General features: G+C 48.0%; 1 protein-coding gene across 4 annotated transcripts in view; it reads right to left on the bottom strand.

Moving 5' to 3' along the window:
• CADM3 (cell adhesion molecule 3) overlaps window positions 1–23707 on the bottom strand; it is a 100299-nt gene extending 76592 nt beyond the window's left edge. For 3 of the 4 annotated variants that reach the window (XM_079957619.1, XM_079957620.1, XM_079957621.1), the window contains exon 1: window positions 23274–23706. In XM_079957619.1, coding sequence (XP_079813745.1) covers window positions 23274–23355 — 82 coding nt within the window. In that variant the 5' untranslated portion in view covers window positions 23356–23706. Of the gene's footprint in view, window positions 1–23273 lie in introns of all 4 variants that reach the window. The other variant, XM_079957618.1, reaches the window with a different exon arrangement.
• Between the last annotated feature and the right edge of the window lie 805 nt (window positions 23708–24512).

Raw genomic sequence — 24512 nt, 5'->3', positions numbered from 1 at the left:
TTGGGTAGGGATGGGAGTTGTTCTCCAGCAAATCTAGAAGGCCATGGGTGCACCACTCTTCTCGTAGATGCATGTCCCAGACAATCAGGTTTCACATATTACATGTAAAGCAGTGAAGGCAAAGCCTATGGCTGCCCTGTGTTGCTGGACTTCAACTCCCATCAGCCTTAGCAAGCATGACCAATAGACAGGGATGATGGGAGTTGTGGTCCAACATCATCTGGAGGACATTGCATGGGCTACCCCTGAGACAGGAGGTGGCAGAAAAGGCTGTTTTTTTGCCCAAGACCTTGGAGAACCACTGTAGTAACAGTGCTGGAATAGATGGGCATCTGGCCTCACTTAGTGGAAGACAAACTCCTGGGTTCCAAATGAGAGACAATAGCTCAGTGGTAGAGCATCTGCTTTGCATGCAGAAGGTCCCAGGTTCAAGCCCCACCAGTGTCTCCATAAAAAAAGGGCTCACAAGTAGCAGGTAACGCAGGGTTTCCCAAACTTGGGTCTCCAAGCTGTTTTTGGACTACAGTTCCCATCATCCCCAACCACTGGTCCTGCTAGCTAGTGATAACAGGAGCTGTTGTCCAAAAACAGCTGGCATGAACAAGCTCTCTCTTCCTGAGAACACAGAGAGTTGCTGCCAGTCAGAGAAGACAATGCTGAGCTAGATGGACAAATGATCTGACTCATCCCCACAACAGCTCCCAAGAAGATCTCTAGCTTGCCTCTTTCTGGATTTTGAGAGAGCGTGTTAAAAGCAGAAGGAGAAACCTGATCTGCTTCCCTCGTCATCAACAACACTTCCCTGCCAGTGGCTTGGCAGATAGACATCCTGGCGGAGAGTCCCTATTGTGTTTACACTTCTTTTTACACCAATTAGCTGAACAAAACACAGCGGCGTTGCAAGCTGATCCAAGGGAAGAAGCCAGCCATGGCGGCGGCGGCGGTGGTGGTGGTGGTGGGGAGCTGGCATGGCATCCACCTGGAAGCCAGCACCACCTGCGGCAAACGCACTCAGGCCAAGGTCAGGGCTTGGACTGGCAAGTGGGAAGCTCTGTCTGCAACCCTGCACCACCCACTTTGTCTCAGTGTTTTCCTCGTGTATCTCATTGGGGAGGTGGATGGGGACTAAAGTAGCATGTGTGGTCACTGCCTGTCATTGACTCTGACTCAACTTACTGCTGGGGCTCCCAGCTTGATGCCCCACCAGTCCCAATGGGCACCAGCCACCACTGGATGATGGGAGATGGAGTCCAGAAATATCTGGAGGCCCATAAATTCCCCATTCCCTGCTGCATTCCCTCGTTAGCTTCAGAAAGTAGCAAGCCAGTCCTCTGACCCTGCTCAGCATGGACGTGTGGCCCCCAGAAGCTTCCCCTGCATGGAATGCGGCCCTCAGGCTGAAAAAGGTTCTATACCTCTATTTTTCCTGCCAATCTAGCAGTTCGAAAGCATGTCAAGTGCAAGTAGATAAATAGATACTGCTCCGACGGGAAGGTAAATGGCGTTTCTGTGTGCTTCTTTGGTTTCGCCAGAAGTGACTTAGTCATGCTGGCCACATGAACCGGAAGCTGTACGCTGGCTCCCTCGGTCTATAGAGCGAGATGAACGCCACAAACCGAGAATCGTCAGTGACTGGACCTAACGGTCAGGAGTCCCTTTACCTTTACCTCTGTTTTATTGAATTTCTAGGCAATGCCTATACTTTGGACAGCTGAATATCTCTCTCTCTCTCTCTCTCTCTCTCTCTCTCTCTCTCTCTCTCTGTGTGTGTGTGTGTGTGTGTGTGTGTGTTTGCTGGTATATTTGGATAGTGATGAGGGGTACCTCCAAGCACAATTCTCAAGCAGCACTGAGGGTTAACAAAATCAGAGCGACTGTGCAGAAGAACTTCCTTCCATGCATCATTATAATCTGATTTTGCTGACACTCCCCCAGATAAGTGCTGGATTGTGAGTCTCATTACCGCAAACCAGACGCAGCACCGCCATCCATCTCAGATGGCTGAAATTGACTGGAGATTGGGGAACCTGTTTCAGCTCATGCACCTTTCTGCTGGCAAACCAAGACGAGATGGGTGCCTATCTGAATCCAAATGGAAGCATTCACTCCCCCTCCCCCGAGTGAGTTAGAAAGGGTGGAGGGAGAGAAGGATAATTTCCTGTCTTTTGTTGTTTGAAAGCTTAGAGTACAAGCTTAGGAATGTCTATTCAGAAGCAAGTCCCACCGAGCTCATAGGAACACAGAAGGTTACCTAATACAGAGTCAAACCATTAGTTCATCTAAATCAGCATTGTCCACACTGAAGTGGCCTGATATTGCTTTCAGCAGCCATGGATTCCCCCAAAGAATTCTGGGAACTGTAGTTTGTTAAGAGTACTCAAGAATTGAGCACCTCAGAGGTGCTGGAGCTGAGCTCTGGTGAGCTCTGGATGAAAAAAGAAGAAGTCCCGGTTCAAAGTAATATGATACTGCTATTGATGTATAGTGTAGACAGGGCCTGAATGGAAGTGGCTCCCTTGGGTTTCAGAAGGTGGAAGATGTTCTCAGATACCGGGGATTGAACCTAGAACCTCCTGCCTACAGAGCAGATACTCTGTCACTGAGCCACAGCCCTTAAAGGTACTTCCTACCAGATAAATGTGTATAGGAAGGGTTGGGAACCTCTGACCTGTGGGCCAAATGTGACCCTCTTAGCTGGCCTATGGGAACCCACCCCTGCCCCTAGCTCCCGTAGGCCAGAGATTTCCCACACATAATGCGGAGTTGCTCAACACCCAAGATTGGGATGCTGGTGAGGTCATTGTACGATATACCCCTTCACACAAAAAATGCAGGGAGGGGTTTTTGTAGTGTTATGAGAGGCATAGGGAGAGAGAAATGGAAACCATTATCTGTTAGCTTATTTATTGCATTTATATCCCAACTTTTTCTTCAAGGTGGCATACATTGATTCTCCCCCCTCCTCATTTAATCCTCACAACAAAGCTTTACATTTAGAGCACCATTTCCAACACAGCGAAATAAAAGATAGCAGCTGCAAGTTATTTCCAACACCTTATTAAGGCATAAGACTTTTTTTTTTTTACAATACATATTTATAAGCTTAGGTAGGTCAGGCTGGCAAGGGACGTGGGTGGTGCTGTGGGTTAAACCACAGGGCCTAGGACTTGCCGATCAGAAGGTCGGCGGTTCGAATCTCCGCGACGGGGTGAGCTCCTGTTGCTTGGTCCCTGCTCCTGCCAACCTAGCAGTTCAAAAGCATGTCAAACTGCAAGTAGATAAATAAGTACCCCTCTGGCGGGAAGGTAAACAGCATTTCCGTGCGCTGCTCTGGTTCGCCAGAAGCGACTTAGTCATGCTGGCCACATGACCCGGAATCTGTACACTGGCTGCCCCGGCCAATAAAGCGAGATGAGCGCCGCAACCCCAGAGTCGGGCACGACTGGACCTAATGGTCAGGGGTCCCTTTACCTTTACCCAGGTCAGGCTGAGAGGCAGCAACTGGCCTACGGTCACCTAATGAGCTTCATGGCCAAATAGAGATTTGAACCCTAGTCTCCCAGGTCCTAGCACTCTAACCACTACACCATACTGGCTCTTGCTATGCGGCAGCCATCATTGCCTACACCACAGTATTCAGGCTTCTTTTCCACTAAACTGCAATGCCCCACATTATTTTTTTTTAAATTATGTTTTTTAAAAAATTATACCATGCCTGCCAACTGAACTTCTCGAGGCAGCTGGATTGCATCCCATGCTGGTCCTACTCAGAGGAGACCCACTCCCCACCCATTGCTCCCAATGGATCGACTCAGAGCAAGCCTTGGCTGGAGTCAGCCCAACACATTTTACACACCATAAAATAGACAAGAGGGGTTAAGGCAGGGCAAAGGTACATGTTTCCTCCCCACACTTTATAATGTCGCAAAAGCTGAATCTGCAGCTGAATCTCCTGGCTTGGAACTGGCCATTGAAGTAGCTCAAACATTAGGTCCTCGGAGGTCAGAGCTTACTCACTGGTTTGCTACCACTTCTGTCTCTCACAGCTCAGAAGCTCTGGTAAGTAGCACATGCAAGAGGCACTGGAGCAGCAAATGTATTAGTCAGAAGGCCCTGCCCCACCCCGTCCTCAGATTTTACACACACACTCCGACACCATCAATTTGGGCCATAACCTCACCATACATTTAAAGCACTGTGATACCACATTTAAAGCACTATGATACCAATTTAAACAGTCATGGCTTCCCCCAAATAATTCTGGGAACTGTCATTTATTAAGGGTACTGGGAGTTATTAAGGAGACCTTTATTCACCTCACAGAGCTACAGTTCCCAGAGTTCCCTGTGAATAGGGATTCACTCTGGAAATTGTAGCTCTGGCAGAGGAACAGGGGTCTCCTCACAATGCTCAGCACCCTTAGCAGCTCCCAGGATCCTTTGGGGGGAAACCACAACTGTTTAAAGTGGCACAATTGTGCTTTAAAAGTACAGTGCGAAGGTGGCTTAGTTCCCGCTTTTCCTGGCTCTACAATATTCTGGAGGCAACGTCTGAAATCTTTGAGTAGAGACCAAGCGTGGTGCAATAAATCCATTGTTAGTGGCAGTCTGCGGACTCTTTGTTTTGTTTTCTCATGCTACCCTCACTGGTCAAATAACTGTTTTTGTAAAGTTTTTTTGTTAAAAAAGAAACCTTCACATATATATATTTTGACCACAGGCAATAAATATGTGTGTGTACTCCACAGATGACAACAGCTCTGTCATAGCACCTGCCATGCCTCTGGAAAAAAGCAATCCAGCACCCAGCCTCTCTGCCTGTGGTGGTGCTTGATCCCTGAAGTTCAGGGGAGTGGCCTGGAGATCAGTGGGAGAGCATTTGGTTTGCAGGCAGAAGATCCCAAGTTTAATCCCTTGCATCTCCTGGTCGGACCCCCCAACCCTGCCTCCAGGGTTGGAGAACTGCTGTCAGTCAGCATAGGCCATACTGAACCATATGGACCAATGATGTGACTCAGTAGAAGGTCTACATTCTGTCGGGCACTGGCTGGACAATGAGAATCCCCTAGGGAAGCCTCAGCAGAGGAAGGCTCTGAGGCAGGGAGAGGGTGGTGGGACATGGGAGACAGGTCAGAGAATGAAGGGGAAGCAGAATGGTTGGATGCTGAAGAAGCAACAGGCTTGGGTGAGAGAGAAGAAGAAGGGGCAGAAAGCACTGAGGACACAGGACAGGCTGCTGAGGAGGAGGTGGGGACCGAGGCTGCGACAGATTCACAGGAGTCTGCTGGTCCTAATGCATTCAGCTCCCCCCCCCCCACCTTGTCTCTAAAGCCTCAGACTTTTGCATGTAGCAGAACAATAAGCCCAGAGGTCTCAGGGGGCCCCACCTGGTGGAGTTTACAACTACAGGGAAAACAGCTGGGTGGGGAGGAGGCTTAAAGGAAAGTGGGAGGCCTAGACCATAAGTTCTGGCAACTTCTTCATTGGGGCCAGTCTCACCTTGAGTTTCTCTGTTTGTATTCCATTTCCCTGAATAAAGAATAAACTTTGCTGCTCATTTCTGAGTCTCCGTGCTGACTTGCAACCAGCCCTGACGCATTCCTATTCGATATAGTCCTTTATCCAGAACCATGAGGGCCAGAAACTTATCTGGGGAATGGTCTTAGCTGGGTGGAAGAGCCTCTGCCTTCCATGTAGAAGGTCCCAGGATCAAATTCAACCCCTGGCATCTCCAGGTAGAGCTGGGAATGGCCTCTCCCGCAAACAGTGGAGAGCTGCTGCCAGTCAGTGTAGACCATACTGCGCCAAATGGACCAATGGTCCAACTCTGTATAAGGCAGCTTCCTATGTTACTACACCACCATGCATTTGCAAATGGAGTCCAAAAGTTAAGTCACAACGGTTGTGTGATTTGTCTCAGAAAAAGACTGGAAAATATATTTCGGTGCAATCACTCAATCATGGAGGGATTTCAATTTTTTTGTGGGGGGGAGACAGGCTGGAAATAAAAGCAGCTGCTTCATCCACCCGCCTATCCATCCAGGGAATGTGAACGTCAGCAGAGCTATGAATGGCAGAGCGTGTAGGTTCTGCCGCTACAAAACTCAATCTCTTCAGCAAACAAGTTCTGCTGGGAAACTGATGACTCCAGGGAAAGGGCAGGGGGAGATCTCATCGGACTGTCATTACTCCAAGCTAGGATAGGGAAGCAATGCCTGGAGCTAGCAAAATTGCACTTCCACTTGGAATGAGCCATGTCTGAGCCAAGCAGGCTCTGCCCCCAGGTTTAGATCCCAGGTGTGTTTAGACACATGCCAAACATCCAAAAGCATGTATGTTTTCACTCACACACACACAAAAATCCCTACAAACTTGCCTTGGATTTTGCTTTTAGCTGCGTTGGTTCATCTCAGGCTGGGCTGAAGGAGAGGCTGTGAATAGCCGAAGGTCACCCAATGCAACAAATGAACAAGTGGAAATCGAAACCCTGGCCTCCAAGATCTTAATCGAAGAATTCTAACCACTTTGCCACACATTGGGTCTCCCCCCCCCTCTGCCAGGTCAGTTGGGTTTTTGCATAGTGGAAACAGCAACTGTGTTGGCTGAGGACGGCTGCCATTTTGCATCCCCCACAATGCTCTGGGGGCCTAGCAGCATTCCAAGGCACTGTAGGGGATAGGGGGAACCAGTCCCCACAAAGAATGATGGAGAACATTCAGAGAAAATTTGGCAAAGAAAATTGCAGGAATTGTTTCAATATTTTTTTGGCTCTAGTAGGAATCCTCTATTGTCTTCCATTGCCTCGTTTATTTAACTTCTGGATTTTGTGCAGAGAGTTTTCAGGTGCAGCCTGCTACAGCATTTGGTTCTGGCATGTCTTGCTGCACACACACACACACACACACACAAACACACATGTGCTGATTTCAAAAGAAAACCAGCCTTGGTGTGATGGTCCGCATGACTGCATCCAAATTCTTTTTGTGCGTGTGTGTGGTGTGCAGGAAGCGAATGAACTGGGAGCCAAGGCCAACTGCACATGCTCAATTTCTGGAATTACATGGCCGAAACTCTCCTCGTTAAAATGGGCATTCCACAAAGGAGTGGCACACATGGTACAGCGTACCAGAGAAACATTAAAATAAACGGGGTAGAAGTAATCCGCTTGTCCCTAGTGTGCCGTAAACCACAGGGAAAACAACCCAGTCACCTGAGACACAATGATATCAATACGCTTGTGTGCTGCTCAGCATTAAGCAAATCCACAAATGCTTGTATGCTAGCTCTCTCAACCCCACCCTGTCTCTCCTCCAGGACGCACCACACTATGAGCCGGAGAACCTTGCCTTTCATTACCACCCAAAATATCTCAGTGCTTCCCAAAGACCCCAAATCCAGAGTGATGCCTAGACTCTGGCGCAAGAAGACAGACATACCCTGTGAACATGCTTGGGGAAAGATTGTTTTCCTTTCCGGAAATTGGTGATTTCCCATTGATGCTAATGAGACTTACCAAGATAGCTGACTGGTCACTTTCAGCTAGCTTGGGCCTGGTATTCAGCAAAAAATAAATGTCGTTCTCAAGCACTGCATCTAGGAATGCCATTATAAGCTCACTGTGGAGCCCAGAGGTCCTGGGAACTGTTCTCCAAGGCCTCAGCCAGTTCTGCTTTGTTCCCACAAGGAACGAAGGACCCTTTTCCTGTGTATTTTATGCCCTACTCAACTACAGAATGTTGGACAGAGTGGTGGGCAACAAGGAAGGCAGTGTTTGCTGTGAAAATGAGGCATCTAATCATAAGCTTGCATTTTTATTAAAGCTTATATGTTTAATCAGGGCTTGTATTTTAAAAATGAGTTCAAATTCATAAATGTTTTATGCCAGGCAGAAGACCAGCTGCCTAGAAGAACCTTGGCAATGTTTTTCTCCTAGACAAGGGGCCCCCTGATTTATAGCAGAAAACAATTCTCAAAGTCGTAAAAAGGGAATTACAGGCTGACAGCCAAGGTTACACTGACCCTACAAATTAAGGGTTGATAAATAGTAAAATGAGCCATATCTTCTTCCTAAGGTTAAGAAGGTCAAGAGCAGTGAAAAAGCATCTAGCTGGCAGAAAGGGAACATTTTTGGGAAGTCTTTTCTAAAGCTGTTTCTTTCTTAAACTAAGATCCTTTTAAGATTTCTTTTCCTTTTAAAAGGTTATTTATGTATTAAATATATTAGCTTAAATATAATTATGCAAAGGATTTAAGAAATGCTAGATTCTTATTTCATATAGTTGTAAGAGTTGTAACTATCCTGAAATTAAGTCAGCCACCAGCCCCCCCCCCTTGTTAGACAGGAGACGCCATCGAGCACTCCTGATATATGGTTGTCAGGCCTTTTGTTTAGAAACCTTCAAATGAAGGAGATCTCTCAATGTTGATGTGAACTCAAAATCCTTGACATATGCTTAAGATAAAAATTCAAGATTAATCATCTGTTTTGGAAGGCAATAGGGCAAGGAGGGCAAGAGGTGAGCTGGCAATTAAGATTCCTTGTTGAGACACATGTAAGATATATTACTACTTATTTGTCATTTATAGATAGAAGAATATATAGCTTTTTGATTTCCATAAAAGGCAAGAGGAAATGGGTGTATCTTTTGTGATTGGTTCTAGCAAACAGCCAATAGGAATTTCAACCAGGCTGATTGGACAGAGGCAGCCACAGGAGGAGCAAGGGGGCTGGGTTAAGGAAATATAAGTGCTGGCCAGAATGGCAAGAGGCCAGGCCAGAGCTTGGTAACCATATACCACTGTGCCTCATATTTATTTGTCTGACAAATAAATTATTATTATAATTTCTCTATTGCTGCGTTGAATATTTCATTCCAGCTAAGCGTTAACCACAAGCAGGGTGCTACAAAAACACCCCTGTCAAAGACTCTGGATGGTGACTCATAATGATGATGTCACAGGGATGGTGACAAGGCCATTGCAAGGTCTACAGACCCAACCCAGAGTTTGGATCAATTTTCTAAACAGGCAAAGGAAACTGATCCAGTTTACTTCAGCTTAAAACTGCAGTGGATTTGGATGAGTTCACCCTCCACTACAAATAAGATGATTAAGAAGAGCCTGGCTGCTGGATCAGGCCAAAGGCTCATCTAGTCCAGCATCCTGTTTTCAGAGTGGCCAAGAAGATGCCTCTTGGAAGTCTGCAATAGGAAGACCTGAGCACAGCAGAAAATCTCCCCACTTTGATTCCCAGTGACGGCTATTCGGAGGCATAATGTCTACGACAGTGGAGGCAGTACTGTACATAGGCATTGTGGCTAGTAGCCACTGATAGTCCGACCCTTCGTGGTTTTGTCTAATCCTTTTTTGAAGCCAAATAGTTTACAGCCATCTCTGCCTTTTGTGGGAGCATATTCCACCCTTTAACTCTGCCCAGGTTGAATGAGCAAAGTAACACGCTCTGCAGTTTAATTGCAGCAAGAATACCAGCAGCTTGTGAGTAGCTTTATACAATAATCTTTTCACTGACAGATCGACAGGTTTAGCAGGTACGGGGGAAGGCACAGAAGCCAGCCCACAGGCAGCACAAAATCCACCATCACCATTCGCCTAACCACTAAATGAGTCTACCATTTTCCTTTTTTTGAGCAAGAGAATGCAATGTATGAATTTGTGGGCTGCGGGTGTGGGAGCTTGTATCACAGCAGGCCCACCCAAGCACAAGGAGAGAGCAAAACATACACCACATAGGCCTCTCATTCCAGAAAACCATTTCTTAGAAATGTCTACAGGGATGCTCTCCATCCTTGCTCCAGAGATCTACCACGCTGCTGTGTTGTTGATGGAATAACAGCTCTTTTGCAAAAGCCTCAATATGAGCAGCTAACTGCATGTCAGGCTCCCCACAGTGGCTGCCAGCCAGCCACATAGAGATTTGCTGCTACTGAAAAAGAGGGTGGTGGAGGGGGGGGAGGGGAGAATAGACAGAAGATTGGCCATAATCTGCTGAGCCAAAATTGGAGAAGCTCGGGTTTTTTGCCCCTGTGTAAAGGTGAAAAGGACAAAGTTTGATGTCCTTCCCAGAAGCCATGAAGAATATGCTGTTTGGTGCAGAATGCTTGGTGCAGAATTCTTTTCCTTAGCCTTTTTTTTTTTTTTAAGCTTCTAGATCTCATGATTCTAGGGAGGCTTGCATAGTATCAAGAACGCTGCAGGACACTTTCCTGCAAGCATTCCGCCCCCCCCCCCCCCCGCAAGCATGTCGGTGCAAATGGAGGAGGAAGTGACGCAACAGGACAGCTGGTAAGGACCTTATACAGAGTCAGAGCATTGCTCCATCTAGCTCAGTACTGTCTACACAGACTGGCAGAAGCAGCAGCTCTCCAGGCATGAGCCCTTTCCAGCTCTACCTGGAGATGGCAGGGATTGAACCCGGAACCTTCCACATAAGCCGACACTCTGCCCCTGAGCTACAGTGTGATGCAGCGGCCAAAGCATTTAGTTTGCCTGCGAGAAACTCAAGTTTAAATGTTCCCCCTAGCCATAAAGCTGATGGGAGATAGCATTAAACAGCTGCTTTGTGAGGCTTACCAGATAACTGCTGCATAAGTACCTTAAAATAAAATAGATATATAGTGTAGAATGCTGCAGCGTGATTGCTGACAGAAGGGAGACCGTGGCAGCATATTCCTCTTGCGCTCAGAGATCTGCGCTGGCTGCCAATTTGTTCCCTGCCCATATTCAAAGTGTCACTATTAAATATACAAAACCCACAACAGCTTAGAGCCAGTTTACTTGAACAATCATCTTTCCCTACGTGCACCCACTTGGACCGCTTCACTCTGTGGAACTGGCACTTTCACAAGCGCCATATAATGTTCATTTTGCATTAACAATAAATCAATATTTTAGCATGGCAAGCAGCAGCTACGGACTCTCACTGGAACTCCTCGCCTATTGACTTAGGCAGGCGCCTTCACTTGGCTGTTTCCAAGGTCTGCTGAAAACTTCTTGTTTAGGTAAGCCTACTCAGACATGTCGCCTTGTGACATTTATCTGTTTTTAAAATCCATTGATTTTATCTACATGTTGATCATGTTAGTCTGCTCACTGCTTTTTAAAGGTTTCCTTCGATTTGCTACTTCTAATGAATAACATACACCATTTTACATAAACCGTTTAGAGATTTTAGTTTTTGATTTAGCACTCTAATAATTAATCACACACAAACAAAAGGTCTCTGAACCTGATCCAACTCCATTCAGAGACACAACAAGCTGCCGGACTGAACCACTGGTCTCCATTTAACCTACCTCACAAGGTGGTTTTGAGACTTTAAACCCACTCTGTTCTTCTTAGAGGAAGGGAACATTATAAATGTAACTCATTCCATACAAAGATAAAAATCAAAATTTGGGCAATGAAAATCCCATTCCCTCCAACATTTCTCCAATGAAAATAGGGACATCCTTTGCAATAATAATAATGTTATTATCTATACCCTGTCCATCTGACTGGGTTTCCTCAGCCACTCTGGGTGGCTTCCAACATATATAAAAACCTAATAAAACCTTAAAAAATTATGGCTTGGGGGCCGGATAACTCCACACACCTTCCAACATTTCTCCAATGAAAATAGGCATGTCCTAAGGAAAAGCGGAACATTATGGGATCAGATCAGAAACCACGACGGCTGCTGTAAATCCGGGACTGTCCCTGGAAAATAGGGGCACTTGGAGGGTCTGAAATCCTTCCCACAAAATGGAAAAATCTGGAAGGTAGAAGAACCTAACAGCACTGCCAAAGTCCCATCTAATCCAGCCCACTGCTCTTGCAGTCAGCCAGATGTCCATGGGAAGCCCACAAGGGTAGCCTGAGTGCAAAACCACTCTCCCCACTTAAGATTCCCAGATACTGGTGTTTATTTTTATTTTGTTTAAATATATTTTTATGAAAGATTTCTTAGTTTACAAAAGCACGTGCATTGTCTCCTTTTTCAAGGTGTCTTTTCTACAGATCAGTTTCATTTGTTGTGAGACATCAGTGTTACATACAGTGTTAGGTTAGGAAGAAAAGGGGGAGAGGGAATGGTGAGTGGGATTGGGTGGCAATGATTCTATTCTTCTACTTAGTCTATGTGTGGGGTTTTGTGTCAGCATCATTTGTGTGGGTTCTCTTACTATTAACTTGTTGTATTTCTTGGGTGGTGAGAGAGGTTGGAGGTAGCCTAGGGTGTGGTTGGTTGTCTTTGACTGGCTGTAGTGCAAATTGTTTTTTGAGAGCTCATAACCCACCTACTCTCAGCGGCCAGAAGCATCATAGCCAGACACTGGAGAGACCTGTCAGGAGTAAGCATGGACCAATGGTATCAAATAGTATGGGAAACAGCCTTATTAGAAAAAACTGACCAATAAACTGAAACTGACCTGGGGACAAATAGAAGAAGATGCCTTCACCCCAGTATGATTTCCCTTTATCACACACACAGCCCAACAAGACAACAACAAAAATCCACTGACAACATACGAATCAATCTGGCTAACCAGATACTGGTACAGTGGTACCTTGGGTTACAGACGCTTCAGGTTACAGATGCTTCAGGTTCCAGACTCCACTAACCCAGAAATAGCACCTCGGGTTAAGAACTTCACTTCAGGATGAGAACAGAAATCGTGTGGCGGCAGTGGGAGGCCCCAATAGCTAAAGTGTTACCTCAGGTTAAGAACAGTTTCAGGTTAAGAACAGACCTCCAGAACAAATTGAGTTCTTAACCAGAGGTACCACTGTATTTAGATGCATACTTCCTCCAACAGCTCAAATAAAATGTAGCCATCCTCTGGCTAGTAGCCATTGACGGCCCAGACCTCCAGCTAATTGGCACAGCCCCCTTTTAAAGCCATCAATACACATCGTGGGAACAAACTGTACAGTTTCTTCTTTGCAGCTTGTGAAGAAAATTCTCCTCCCTCAGTCCTGAATCTTCAAACGTTCAGCTTTGTTGGATGGCCCCGAGTTCCAGCATGACGAAAGAAAGAAGGAGAAACTCCCCCCTGTTTGTTTTCCTCCATTCCATTTTACGCAGCTCGACCAGGTCTCCTCTGACCTACCTTCTCTCTAAACTGAAAAACGCGCAGAGATCCAGCCATACCGCTCACAGTCCGCTCTCTCTTTCCTTCGCTTGCCTGATGCCCCTGGAGGAACGTAGGTTTAGGGGCCGGGGAGGGAGCTGCCCGCCCCCCTCACCTCATCTCCTTTGCCCATTCCAGTTTGCAAAACTGACAGCTTAAATCTCATCAAGAGCAGAAAATACATTAGCCAGCAGGGGGTCATGATGGGGAGAGGAGGGGTGTACCTGGGAATTCAAAGTCTTGATTTAATCCACTGCCCTCTCTCCGCCTTATGGTAATGAAGTCTAAGTCACAGGTCTGCATTTAAAGGGGAATTGGGCAGTGTTTTCCTCTCAGAGGACTGTGCCCCTTCACACAGCACCGCTGTTAAGAGATCGGTGTTTAGAGAGCTGCTGGGCAGTGGAACAGACTCCCTCGAAAGGCGCTGGACGCTCCTTCAATGGAGGTTTATAAGCAGAGGTTGGGTGGCCATCTATCAGGGTCTGTAAGAATGTAAGGAGGACCTGGCTGATGGATCAGTCTGAAGGCCCATCTGGTCCAGCACCCTGCTCTCGCAGTGGCCAAGTAGAGGCCCCAATGGGAAGCCAACAAGCAGGGCCAAAGCCCAACAGTAACTCCCCATAATTCCCAGCAAGAGATATTCAGAGCCATGCTGCCTCTGACAGTGAAGGCAGAGCCTCATAGCCTCATTCTCCATGAATTGGTCAAATTCTCCAAATTAGCAGCCATCAGCACACCTTGTGGGACCACGTTCCATAGTTCAACTGTGTGAAGAAGGACTTTCTTTTGTTTGTCCTAATGCTTCTGCACATGTCACAATGGCTATGCCCGGCCTCCGTGGTTGAAGGCAGCAGGCCTCTGAACAGATCCTCCAAGTGCCCCTTGTTTTCCAGGGACAGCCTCAGATTTACAGCAGCCCTCCCAATTTGATCCTGGAATATCTGGCTTTTACTTACCACGTCCCTATTTTAATCAGAGAAATAAAAGTTGGAGAGTATGGGGTTATGCGACTCCTGAGCCAAGGAGATGAGTAACTTCTAAACAACCTTTAGAAGACATCTGAAGGCAGCCCTGTATAGGGAAGGGTTTTTTAAAAAAATAATAATAACCTTTAATTATGTTTTTATATATGTTGGAAACCACCCAGAGTGGCTGGGGCAACCCAGTCAGGTGGACGGGGCATAAATAATACAATTACTACTACTACCACTACTACTACTATTGTTACTACACTATTATTGTTATTATGGAATAGGACGTTCCTGTTTTCATTGGAGAAATGTTGGAGGGTATGCTCTGGTATGCACTTGCTGGAAACTGCAGGAGGGGAGAGTTGCTGTTGCACCCTGGTCCCGCTTGTGGGCTTCTCAAATAGGCATCTGGTTGGCCACTGTGAGAACAGGATGCTGGACTAGATGGGCCCCTTTGGCCTGATCCAGCAGGGATTCTCTTCCTATTTTCTCACTTGGAATTTGGAGGTAATTTTTAAAAAGAGAGCAAGACTATCTGAATAATAATAATAATAATAATAATAATAATAATAATAATAATAATTTATACCCTGCCGATTTGGCTGGGCTTCCCCAGCCACTCTGGGCAGCTTCCAACAAAATATTAAAATACAGTAATGCATCAAACATTAAAAGCTTCCCTAAACAGGGCTGCCTTCAGATGTCTTCTAAAAGTCTGGTAGTTGTTGTTCTCTTTGACATCTGGTGGGAGGGCGTTCCACAGGGCAGGTGCCACTGCCGAGAAAACCTCTGCCTGGTTCCCTGTAACTTAGGTTCCCTGTAACTTAGAAGGCCCTTGGTGCTGGACCTCAGTGTCCGGGTAGACATTAAGAAATGTCACTACTCCCAGACGTTCAGAACCGGCAGGCTCCAAGCCAGACTGTCACTGCCAAACAGCAACTTTGCTCTGCAATGGTTTGTGGAAAGGCAGGGGATGAGGGGGTGGAAAGCCTGGTAGAAGAGAGGGCTGTCGTTGCAGATTCCTTGATCCCAGTGATATTTGCTCTGCATCATTTCATTAAAGGTTGGCTTGTTGTGTGGTGTGCGGCTTGACATTGTCATACAGTTGCTGAAAAACACTCTTCTGTCTGGAGGGTTAAGTGGGTAACAGAGAAGCCGACCGTTTTCAGACCCACCTGCTAAACCACACTGAATACTGAAGTGCCGGAAGGGTGGAGTTCATAAGCAATTTGGCCACTGCAAGATGCACAAATTCCAGCTACATTTGCAGCAGGAAGAAAGAGGCATGTTTGTTTAGGCCCATCAGCAGGGATAGGGCATTGCAAGGAGTGGGGGATACCAATTTTTGGACAATCAAAAGAGCAAATGTACAGTATTGACTTTTGGGAGTGGGAGATTTAAAGACAGTTCTTTTTACCTGGTGGCTGATAGATATTGGCTGCAGCTCCCTTGAAATTTGGAACTGCAAGGGTATGCGATTGGTTTTACATGTTTGGGGATGTGCTGCGATTTCTGCATTGCAGGGGGTTAGACTAGATGACTCTTGAGGTCATGTTCCAGCTCCTGTGATTCTGTGTTCTAAATCAGGTATGGGGAATCTTCAGCCTGCCAGGCATTGCTGAACTACAACTCCCAGCAAGTATGGCCGACTTCTCAAAGTTGACCCCTGAAAGGGGAAGGAGGAGGGGTCTGCTTTCTGAAGCACTTAAAGGTCTAGAAACTGGAAGGAAGGAAGCTAAATACTGGGAAGGGGCCAGGAGCAGCCCGGGATTGGAGTCCTGGCGGCACAGGCGTTGGCAAAAGGAAAACTTGGCTGCTCCTTCCTCTGGGCTCCCTTTACAGCCTTCTGCTGCTCCTCTTGCAACTTTGGTAGCTTGTCTTAATTGAGGCACTCTCTGTACTGACTTAATGGGAAAGGCAGATGGATCAAGAGAAGGAGCAAAGAGAGAGAGAGACAAATGGAGCGATATGGGTTGGGAGGCAAATAAGGAGTCATCGGAAGCCCGATAAGCAAGCCTGACAGAGAGTAACAGAGATGTCCTGAAAGCACCTCTTCACTGCTAAGTCCACAGCCTTTATCCGTACCTGACAGTGGAGATGAGACAAGAGCTTTGCTATATATGCCATGAAAAGTAACCCCCGTTCAGCAGTTTTTCAAGGGGTGCTGTGGAAAGGAGTTGGCCCATTCAGAGGAAAGGCGTTGGCCCATTCAGAGTAAGGGCAGTGTTAACCCAGGAAGAACCACTTCCTCTCTCTCTCTCTCTCTCAACTGGCTATGTGACTTCATCACATAGCCAAAGTCAATTGGTAGTCCCGCATCATTTTATTTTATTTTGAATATTTGCAAATAGCTTGATTCACTTGGTCTCGAAGCGGTGTGTGAAATATACTGAATGTTAGTCCTGCTCCAAATGCTCTCATTGTCTTTCACAAAGTTGGCCAACTTCAACCCACCATTTTCAATCAATCTACTCTGAGCTTAATTAGATACAACCTACCGTGGCTGGAAACAAACCCCCACAAACCAATTAAAAAGAAATCTGCATAAAAACCACCATCATTAAGTACAGCAGCAGCATCAATAAAAACTTTGAAACAAATCAAGGCAGCTAAATTGTGTGTCCTCTGGACAGGCTTGTTGAAAATGCCACCTCCTGAAAACTTTTCTAAAACAATTGGGGGGGGCTGCCAGGTGTCAGTAAGCAGGGCATTGCAGAGCACAAGTGCTGTCCATGTGGCCCCTGATTGGCTGAGATGACACTGCCTGGAAGATGCACACACCCCTCAAAATAAAATGGTGAGGAAGCAGCAGTTGGTGTGGCCCCTGATTGGCTGAAATCACACTGCGATCCTTGATTGGCTGGAATCACAAACCCTGGAAGATGTACACACCCCTTCAAGTAAAATGGTGCAGAAGCAGCAGTCTGCATGGCCCCCAATTGGCTGGAATCACACTGTGATCCCTGATTGGCTGGAATCACACTGCCTGGAAGATGACCACACCCCTCCAAATTAAAAATGGTGCAGAAGCAGCAGTCATCAACCAAACAGGAAAGGGGTTGGGACATCCCCCCCCCCATAAATTAGCATTCACTCTAGACTGATTTAGAAAGCATGGCCCCATCACTTAGATATAGAGGTGAAAGAGGCAGTCCTCTTTTGGAGGACAGAGCTATCCTAGGCCTGTCTCGTCCACAATTGCCCTCAACCTCAGGACCTAGCCAAGAAACAAGCCCATGTCGCCGCTATTCTCTCCCTCGTTTCAGATCCTTCTCCTAGAGTCAATACAGACTGAATGTGACCTTGTTCTTTCTCCCACAGAAAGGACAAGAAGAGCCCTTCAGAATCCCATTGGCTCCAGTGCTTTGTTTTCTGCCTCTGTGGTTTAGATGTTTTGTTCTAGGGTTTTTGGGGTTTTTTCCCCCTGAAGGCTTTTGGAGACGTGCCAAGAGGAACTTGCTGGAACATTCCACAGTACAGAATGGCAAGAGAGGGTGGGGAGAGACACAGCTTGACAGAAGTCTAGACCCTTCCATCTAGCCTGGAAAAGCTATGTGGAACAGGAGAGGCAATCTGATGGCCTCAGGGTGTGGTTGGACTCCAGTTACCCTGATGCCTGGCCACTGGCCATTCTGACCAGGGATGATGGGACTTGCAGTCCAACCACTCCTGGAGAGCACTGGGCTCTTCCACCCTAAATAGCAATGAGGGGAAATTCAATTCCATTGGCAGTTGAAATCAATCCTGCCTCATTTTTCACTTCCCAAAAGGATAATGCGGACCAAAACCCAGGCACCCTCTGAAATTTGTGCTTCTGCAAATATTGCAGTGTTGTTCTATGGCGAAGTGCAAAAGCAACTTGTGCATCATGGTGCATATATTAATGAAGACAATGGCAAGGAAATGTTTTATATTAGGGGGAAACATGCTTTAGGAAAAATTGCATACCAATAAATAAATAAATAAGTGTGTATCTAAGGAGAAATTCACACTAAAATGCTAAATTTTCACTACTAACTTTTTTAAAGAAAAAAAAAGGGGGGGGGAATCACAACCCCATGTGGAAATGACTGAACTGCAGCAAAATGAAAAACCAAAATTGATGGATTCGCCCAGCTCTATCTGCTGTGTTACAGAAAGGGAGGCAGGTTGCTATTGTGTCTTCCCTGGGGGGTTGCCAGAGGCCACGGGGGATAAACAGGAGACTCGGCTAGAAAGATCTTTGGCCCAACCCATCAGTCTGCCTTCATCTGTGCTTAAGAACAGAGCTAAGCCCAGTGGCCTTGATGCAAGATGGATTCCAGAGCTCTAAGGCATTTAAGTTCACCTGTCCACCAAGGTGCTCAGGTTGGTTCACGTGGTCCTCCCCAACAATCCTGTGAAGTAGGTTAGACTGAAAAGGCAGAAACAACTTTCCTATGTGTAGAAATTAAACAAGTGATGTTGCCAAGTTGTCTTCCACTCTCAAGCTCCCTCAGCTTAGATGACAGGAAACAATAACAGCACAACAGGCAGAAAATCAACAGGTGACATTCTGTTACAGTCCCACACCAGAAAGCCAGGTCTGTTTAACTTCTGCTCATTCTATGACCGCTAAGGGCAACATGCTGGGAAGGAATGACAAAGGGGGATCTGTTTTGAATAACCGGTAACCTTTGTGTGGTTGGACTAGATCCCTTCCAACTCTACAGTTCTATGATTTTATATAAATGCATTTCATGCACCAGTAGCGTTTAACCAAACCAATCCGGTAAGGCGTGTCCCTGAGCCCACTTCCTAGTATTTCCACTAATGAGGAAAAAGAAACTGGGGTGATTGACATATACTTGGGCAAATATTTCATTCTCCTTTAGTCAACTGCTTTAAATACCTTAAAGCTATAAAACGATACCCACTTGGTTTAGGAGTTAAGTCCCACTGGGCCCAGCATGGCTTACCAGTACTTGTGAGTAGGCATGTATAGATCATATTGAAGGTAGTCTTAAAATTATTGGGTCAACCTACATTTTGTGCATTGCACTTTCATGCCCCTTGCCCTGCAGTGGATTAAGTCGTACTCCTACTCAGAGTAGACCTATTGAAAATAATGGAAATGATTAACGTGGCTCCACTCATTTCAGTGGGTCTACTCTGCTCAAATGCAGATACAGCCCTCAGACTTCCACATACATATGCAACACAAAATTCCCAATGGCCACGTTGTACATTCTGCATGTTCCAAAAACAGTGAGGATTAAAGGACTGATACCATCACTGTATATTTTTGAATGAAAAAACAACATGTGCCCAGATCATAATATTATTATTTTCTACCCATCCTTTCCTCTGTATCAGGGGCAGGGAACCTGTCGCCCTTCACTTGTGGACTCCAGCTCCCATCAGCCTCAGCCAGTATGGATGATGGGAGTTTGAGTCTAACCACATTGGGAGGGCAACCCTTGCCATAAAGCACCATGAGTCAATCATGTCAGGTGACAGATTCTAATGCTGGCGTTAGATCTCCCACCTCCACTTGTAACCTCTGTGTGTGACGTGAGAGCAAGTCTTGAGGGCTGCAGCTCAGTAGGAGGGCATGTGCCTTGCACACAGAAGGCCTTGAGTTCAATCCATGCCATTCTGCAGGTAGGGCCCTTGGGAGAGTCCCCTAGTCTGAAATCCTGGAGAGCAGTAGCCTGTCGGTGTGGACCAAACTCGGGTCCCCAGGTGTTTTTGGACTACAGTTCCCATCATCCCTGACCACTGGTCCTGCTAGTTAGGGCTGGTGGGAGTTGTGGTCCAAAAACAGCTGGAGATCCACAATATGGAGTTACCAAGTCGGTGACTTGACTCTGTAAGGCAGCTTCCTATACTCCCATGTCCTATGCATAAAAAGGAACCCACCCGTGACAAATGGAGTCCACCAGCAACACATTGATTCTTGCCAGATGTTCCTCTCTCTCACACACCCTTTCCTTGTCCTAGGCTAGCTTCCCAGAACAGTTTTATTGAGCTACTGGTGGGCCACCCCTGTGTTCTGTGTTGGGTCGGTTCCCTGTTGCGCAAACCTAATTCAGCAAAGTGGATTCAGCTGCACTCACAGCAGTCTGTCCTGACAATCTTAAACAAGATCGGCCAGTGGTCTGATTCATTAGCTTCCTGGATAGCTCAGTCAGTAGAGCACGAGACTCTTATTCTTAGGGTTGTGGGTTTGAGCCCCATGTTGGGCAAAAGCTACCTGCATTGCAGGGGGTTGGACTAGATGACTCTCAGGGTTCCTTCCAACTCTGCAATTCTATGATTCTATAAAGCAGCTTCCTATGCTGGCAGGCCAAGAATGCTTAAAGACGGACCGGTTTGGGCTAGCAGGCAGGCACCTAGTTATGATCAACTATGGAGTTTTCTGCATCAAGATGTGGCAACAGCCACAACAGGCCTGGGTGGCTTTAAAAGATGATTAGATGCATGCATGCATGGAGGGTAAGGCTCCCAGTGGCTACTAGCCATGGTGGGGCAGTGTCCTGTCTCCAGGACCAGAGACAGCGTTGTCTCTGAAGATCAGTCCCTGGGGAAGAACAGCAGGAGGTTGGTGGTAGGCATCTCAGAGGGATCTGATAGGCCACTGTGGGTCAATAGTTTGCAGGACTAGATAGGCCTTGGGTCCAATCCAGCAGGGCTCTTATTGGGTACTTGGGAGGAGGTTGGGGGAAGCAAAAACAAGGAACAGTTCTAAGAGCCCCGCACTGCCAGAAAATCTTGGACTGCATCCCAAAGAAGACATTGTAGGCTTGCTAGCTGCCCCATCAAACACGACACCCCTCCCTTAAAAAATGGATTTTTGAAGGCCATCAGCATTTCTAGCATACTGCTGGGCAGATGATGGATGGCAATCCATCCCAACCAGCTGGAGAGAGAAGGGGACGGTTGGCATCGAACGGGCACTCTGCATCACCTAAATCAGTCAACGGCAGAAGCAGGCTGTTCTCTTCTGCAGTCCCAGAGTGCAGTCTGGCCAGATGCTCCCGCTTTTAGCAACCCAACGCCCCCCAACTGCCCCCCACAGTCCAATCCAGTAGGGAGCTATTAAGGATGTACTCAGAGGTGGGGGGGAGGCCCTCCCTCTCTGACCTACATAACCGCAACACCCTCCGCTCAGCACAGCAGCACCACAAATGAAGCGCCTTCTCCCCTCCCATTTCTGGGGTGTGGGTGTGCAGCTGGCAGCCCCTCCAAAACACTTCATCCCCCACCACCCAACCCACATAGCCAGCAAAGGACCTGCAGAAATAGCTCTTCATCTCTGTGCAGGCAGCTTTTCCAAGTTGGTCAAGCTCAGAATCCAACAGGGGAAGCTCAGTTCTCTCGTCCTCTCCAGCTGCCTAGTTGTTGCAATGTGGAATATTATTTTTTTCCTCCAACCTTCCGTACTGTTCTGCCTTGGCCTTCACTGCCAGTGTATTTGTGTGTGTCTTGTTGTTGTTTTTTTTAAAAAATGCTTGTAATGTTACAAAACAACAAACCGCCCAACTGAAGCCATATGCACCTTTGCAAGGAGACTCCTACTTCCCACTGTTATGGTCATTAATGTCTACTCCTACTTTTGCAACATGCCATCGCTGCCTTTGCCCAGAACGGCAACAAGACAATAGATAGACGCCCTTGTTAGCGCCCCGCGCTCCCGCCCCCGCCCAGTCAAGACCGACTGCCTTTCCGGGAGCCTCCAAAGGCAACGGCTCTACTTTGCCAGATGCACGGATGGGGCGAAGCAACGGCTGGCGCGATCGATGTCTGGGTGGGATGGAAGCCATGTGCTCTTATTTATTATTGCCTGGCCCCTCCCAGGCCGGTCCCCCCGCCCTAGTGTCCCCTGTCACTGCAACATCCGAGCTTCCAACTCCTTGGACGCCACTGCGGCCAGACTTCAAGGAGGGGGCAGAGCAGTTGTTGTGATTAAAAAAAAAAAGGATGGAGAAATTGGCTCAGCCACCTCCTTGTACAAGAATCTGCTGCTCGCCCACCCAAACAAAGCCAGCGACGCGACCTGCAGGCGGCCCTGCCGGGTGCCAAGCCCACGCCGCCTTGGCAAGAGGAGGCTAGCGGAGCCGGTGCCATCGCCCTCTGCCCCTCGCCTTGCCAGCCTTGCGTCTGTTGCTGCGGCAGCGTCCCTAGCCAGCCAGGCAGCCAGCCCCACTCGGCTTGTTGATGTTGCTGGCAAAGCGAAGTACCCACCCACCCAGCATCGCCTCCTTTCTTCCGCCACCCACCTGCCCCTCCCCGCTCTTAAGCGCCCGCTCACTCCCAATGTGGGTGTGTTTGCATACATTAGATCTGGCAGCGTTCCTGCAGCTTTGCCACCCCACCCCAGACACATCAACACAGCAGTCTGGGCGGCTGCCATCCCCTCTTATTCCCCACCCAGCGCCCAGCCACCCTTCTCTCTCTCTCTCCCCCACCCTCGAAAAACAGAGTAGGGACCCCTTTGGCTTCCAGGGTGTCCCGGCCAACCGCCTTGCCCCGTTATTGGACAAGGATGGGGACATCCCTTCCAACGCCCTTTTAAAACAGGTGGGCCGCCTATTAAACGGGCCATCAGTTCATCCCAGGAGATGGGCTTTTATGGTGCGAGAATATCCCTTTTACAGAGGGAGGGAGGGAGGAAATCAGGCAGGTTGCATTCGATGGGGGGGGCACCCCTTCTCTCGAAAGAGCCAGGCGATTGGCACATTTTGGCACACTGGAGTCGGGAGACTGGCACATTTTATCGCACGCTCCCAGTAAAGGATGAGGGACCGTCTTTTGTGGGATAGCGAAAACCAGCAGCCTCGATTGTCTTAAACGCGGAAACCCACCGTGACAAAAAAATAAATAAATATAAACATCCCGCAGCCCCACAAGCCACAACGGACGGTGCGGCGCTTTCGCGATAAATAAATAAAAATATTCCGCACATATGATGCGCATCTATAGGTTCCCACCGCAGCCCCGAGCCACGGAACGCGATCCCCAAAGACCCTCTTGGCTGTTTAACCCTTGCCATCCCGGACCTTCCTTTGTTTCTCTCCCCGCGCCTTTAAAATATATATATATATCCAACACAATAATACACATCGATGCCTTATCGCCCACCACCACATCCTCAATCCGCTCTCCCCCCCTTTTTTTAAAGTAAAAAGGATGCCTCTTGCTAGGCAGAAACTCACGATCGTGAGACAGGTTCCCTTGGCTGGCGGCGATCAGGAAAGACCCCAGGAGGATTAAGACGTTGCAAGCCGGAGAGAGCATCTTGGGGAGGGTGGGGGGTCCCGTTGGTTGCCTTCGGGGGGGAGGGAGGGGGAGGAAGAGGGAAGAGGAAGGCAGGAAGGCGAAGGGGGAGAGGAGGGGAAATCGTCCTCTTCCTGGGTTTCTAGCAAACTTAAAGTCCTTCCCCCTCCCCACTGGGGGAAAAAGGGGGGAAATCAACGCTGGCGCACTGCCTCCTTAATTCTCCCCGGTGGATCCCTCTGTCTCGCTCTCTCTCTGGATCCAAACCGCAGTGGCACAAACCCCAAGCTCGGAGAGAGGCGGGCGGGCGATCGAGCGAGGGGCCAGGCAAAATAGATGCTGCTGTATTGACTAAAGAGGGAGAGAAGGGATGCGGCAGTAGCTGGGATTAAATAGAGCACCAGGGCGAGACCATTCGGCCTCGGAGGAGGGGGGAGGACGAGGAAAGAAGAGCGGGAGGGAGAGAAGAGGAGAGGTAGGAAAGAGGAGAGGGGAGGGGAGACGCCAGCCTCCCCTCCCTTACCCCACCCCCTATACCAGTACAAATTTAGGAGGGTTTGGGGGGGGGGGCTTGGAATGGAACTGGAGAGAGGGGTCAGGAGCTTGCAATGTTTTGCACCGGTTCCACCCCTCCCAGTTTCAGAGCTTCCTCCCTGCAGGCAGGTCTAGCTGGGTACCCACATTCTCTCTTGTTGTCCTCCCCGCTCCCCCTCCCCCCTTTTAGAGCGGAGTTGGTGCAGTCCAGATGGCTCCGTTCCCCCGAGGGAGTGGAATGCTGTTGCTGATATCGGGGCTGCTGCTGCTGATCCCCCCCAGGGTTGGATATTGGAAGAGCAGCCCTCCCCGTCGTCCAAAAAAAGGGGGGAGGAGCCCGAGGGGAGCTCTTGTCCTGACCGCTGGGCGGCTGGCCACCTTGATGGCAAAGGACAAACAAAGCCACTTAGATCTGACCATAGGAGCCAACTCCTAGGGGCCGAGGGGTCTTCGCCCCCCAATAAAATATGTAAGGGGCCCCGCCCCCCTAAGTTGATAGTGTGAGTGCGTGCACAGTGCCATGTAATCGATTATGCTGGGTGGGGTTTATCTCCCCCACCCCAATATTTTATTCAGGTTGGCACCCTGGATCCGACCCTCTTCAGGCTGGAAGGTGCGACGTGTGGCCAGATTGAACCCACTAA

The sequence above is a fragment of the Podarcis cretensis genome (genome assembly GCF_951804945.1).
Source record: "Podarcis cretensis genome assembly, chromosome: 16".
In the NCBI taxonomy this organism is placed as follows: domain Eukaryota; kingdom Metazoa; phylum Chordata; class Lepidosauria; order Squamata; family Lacertidae; genus Podarcis; species Podarcis cretensis.
This window is presented reverse-complemented; position numbering and strand designations above follow the sequence as displayed.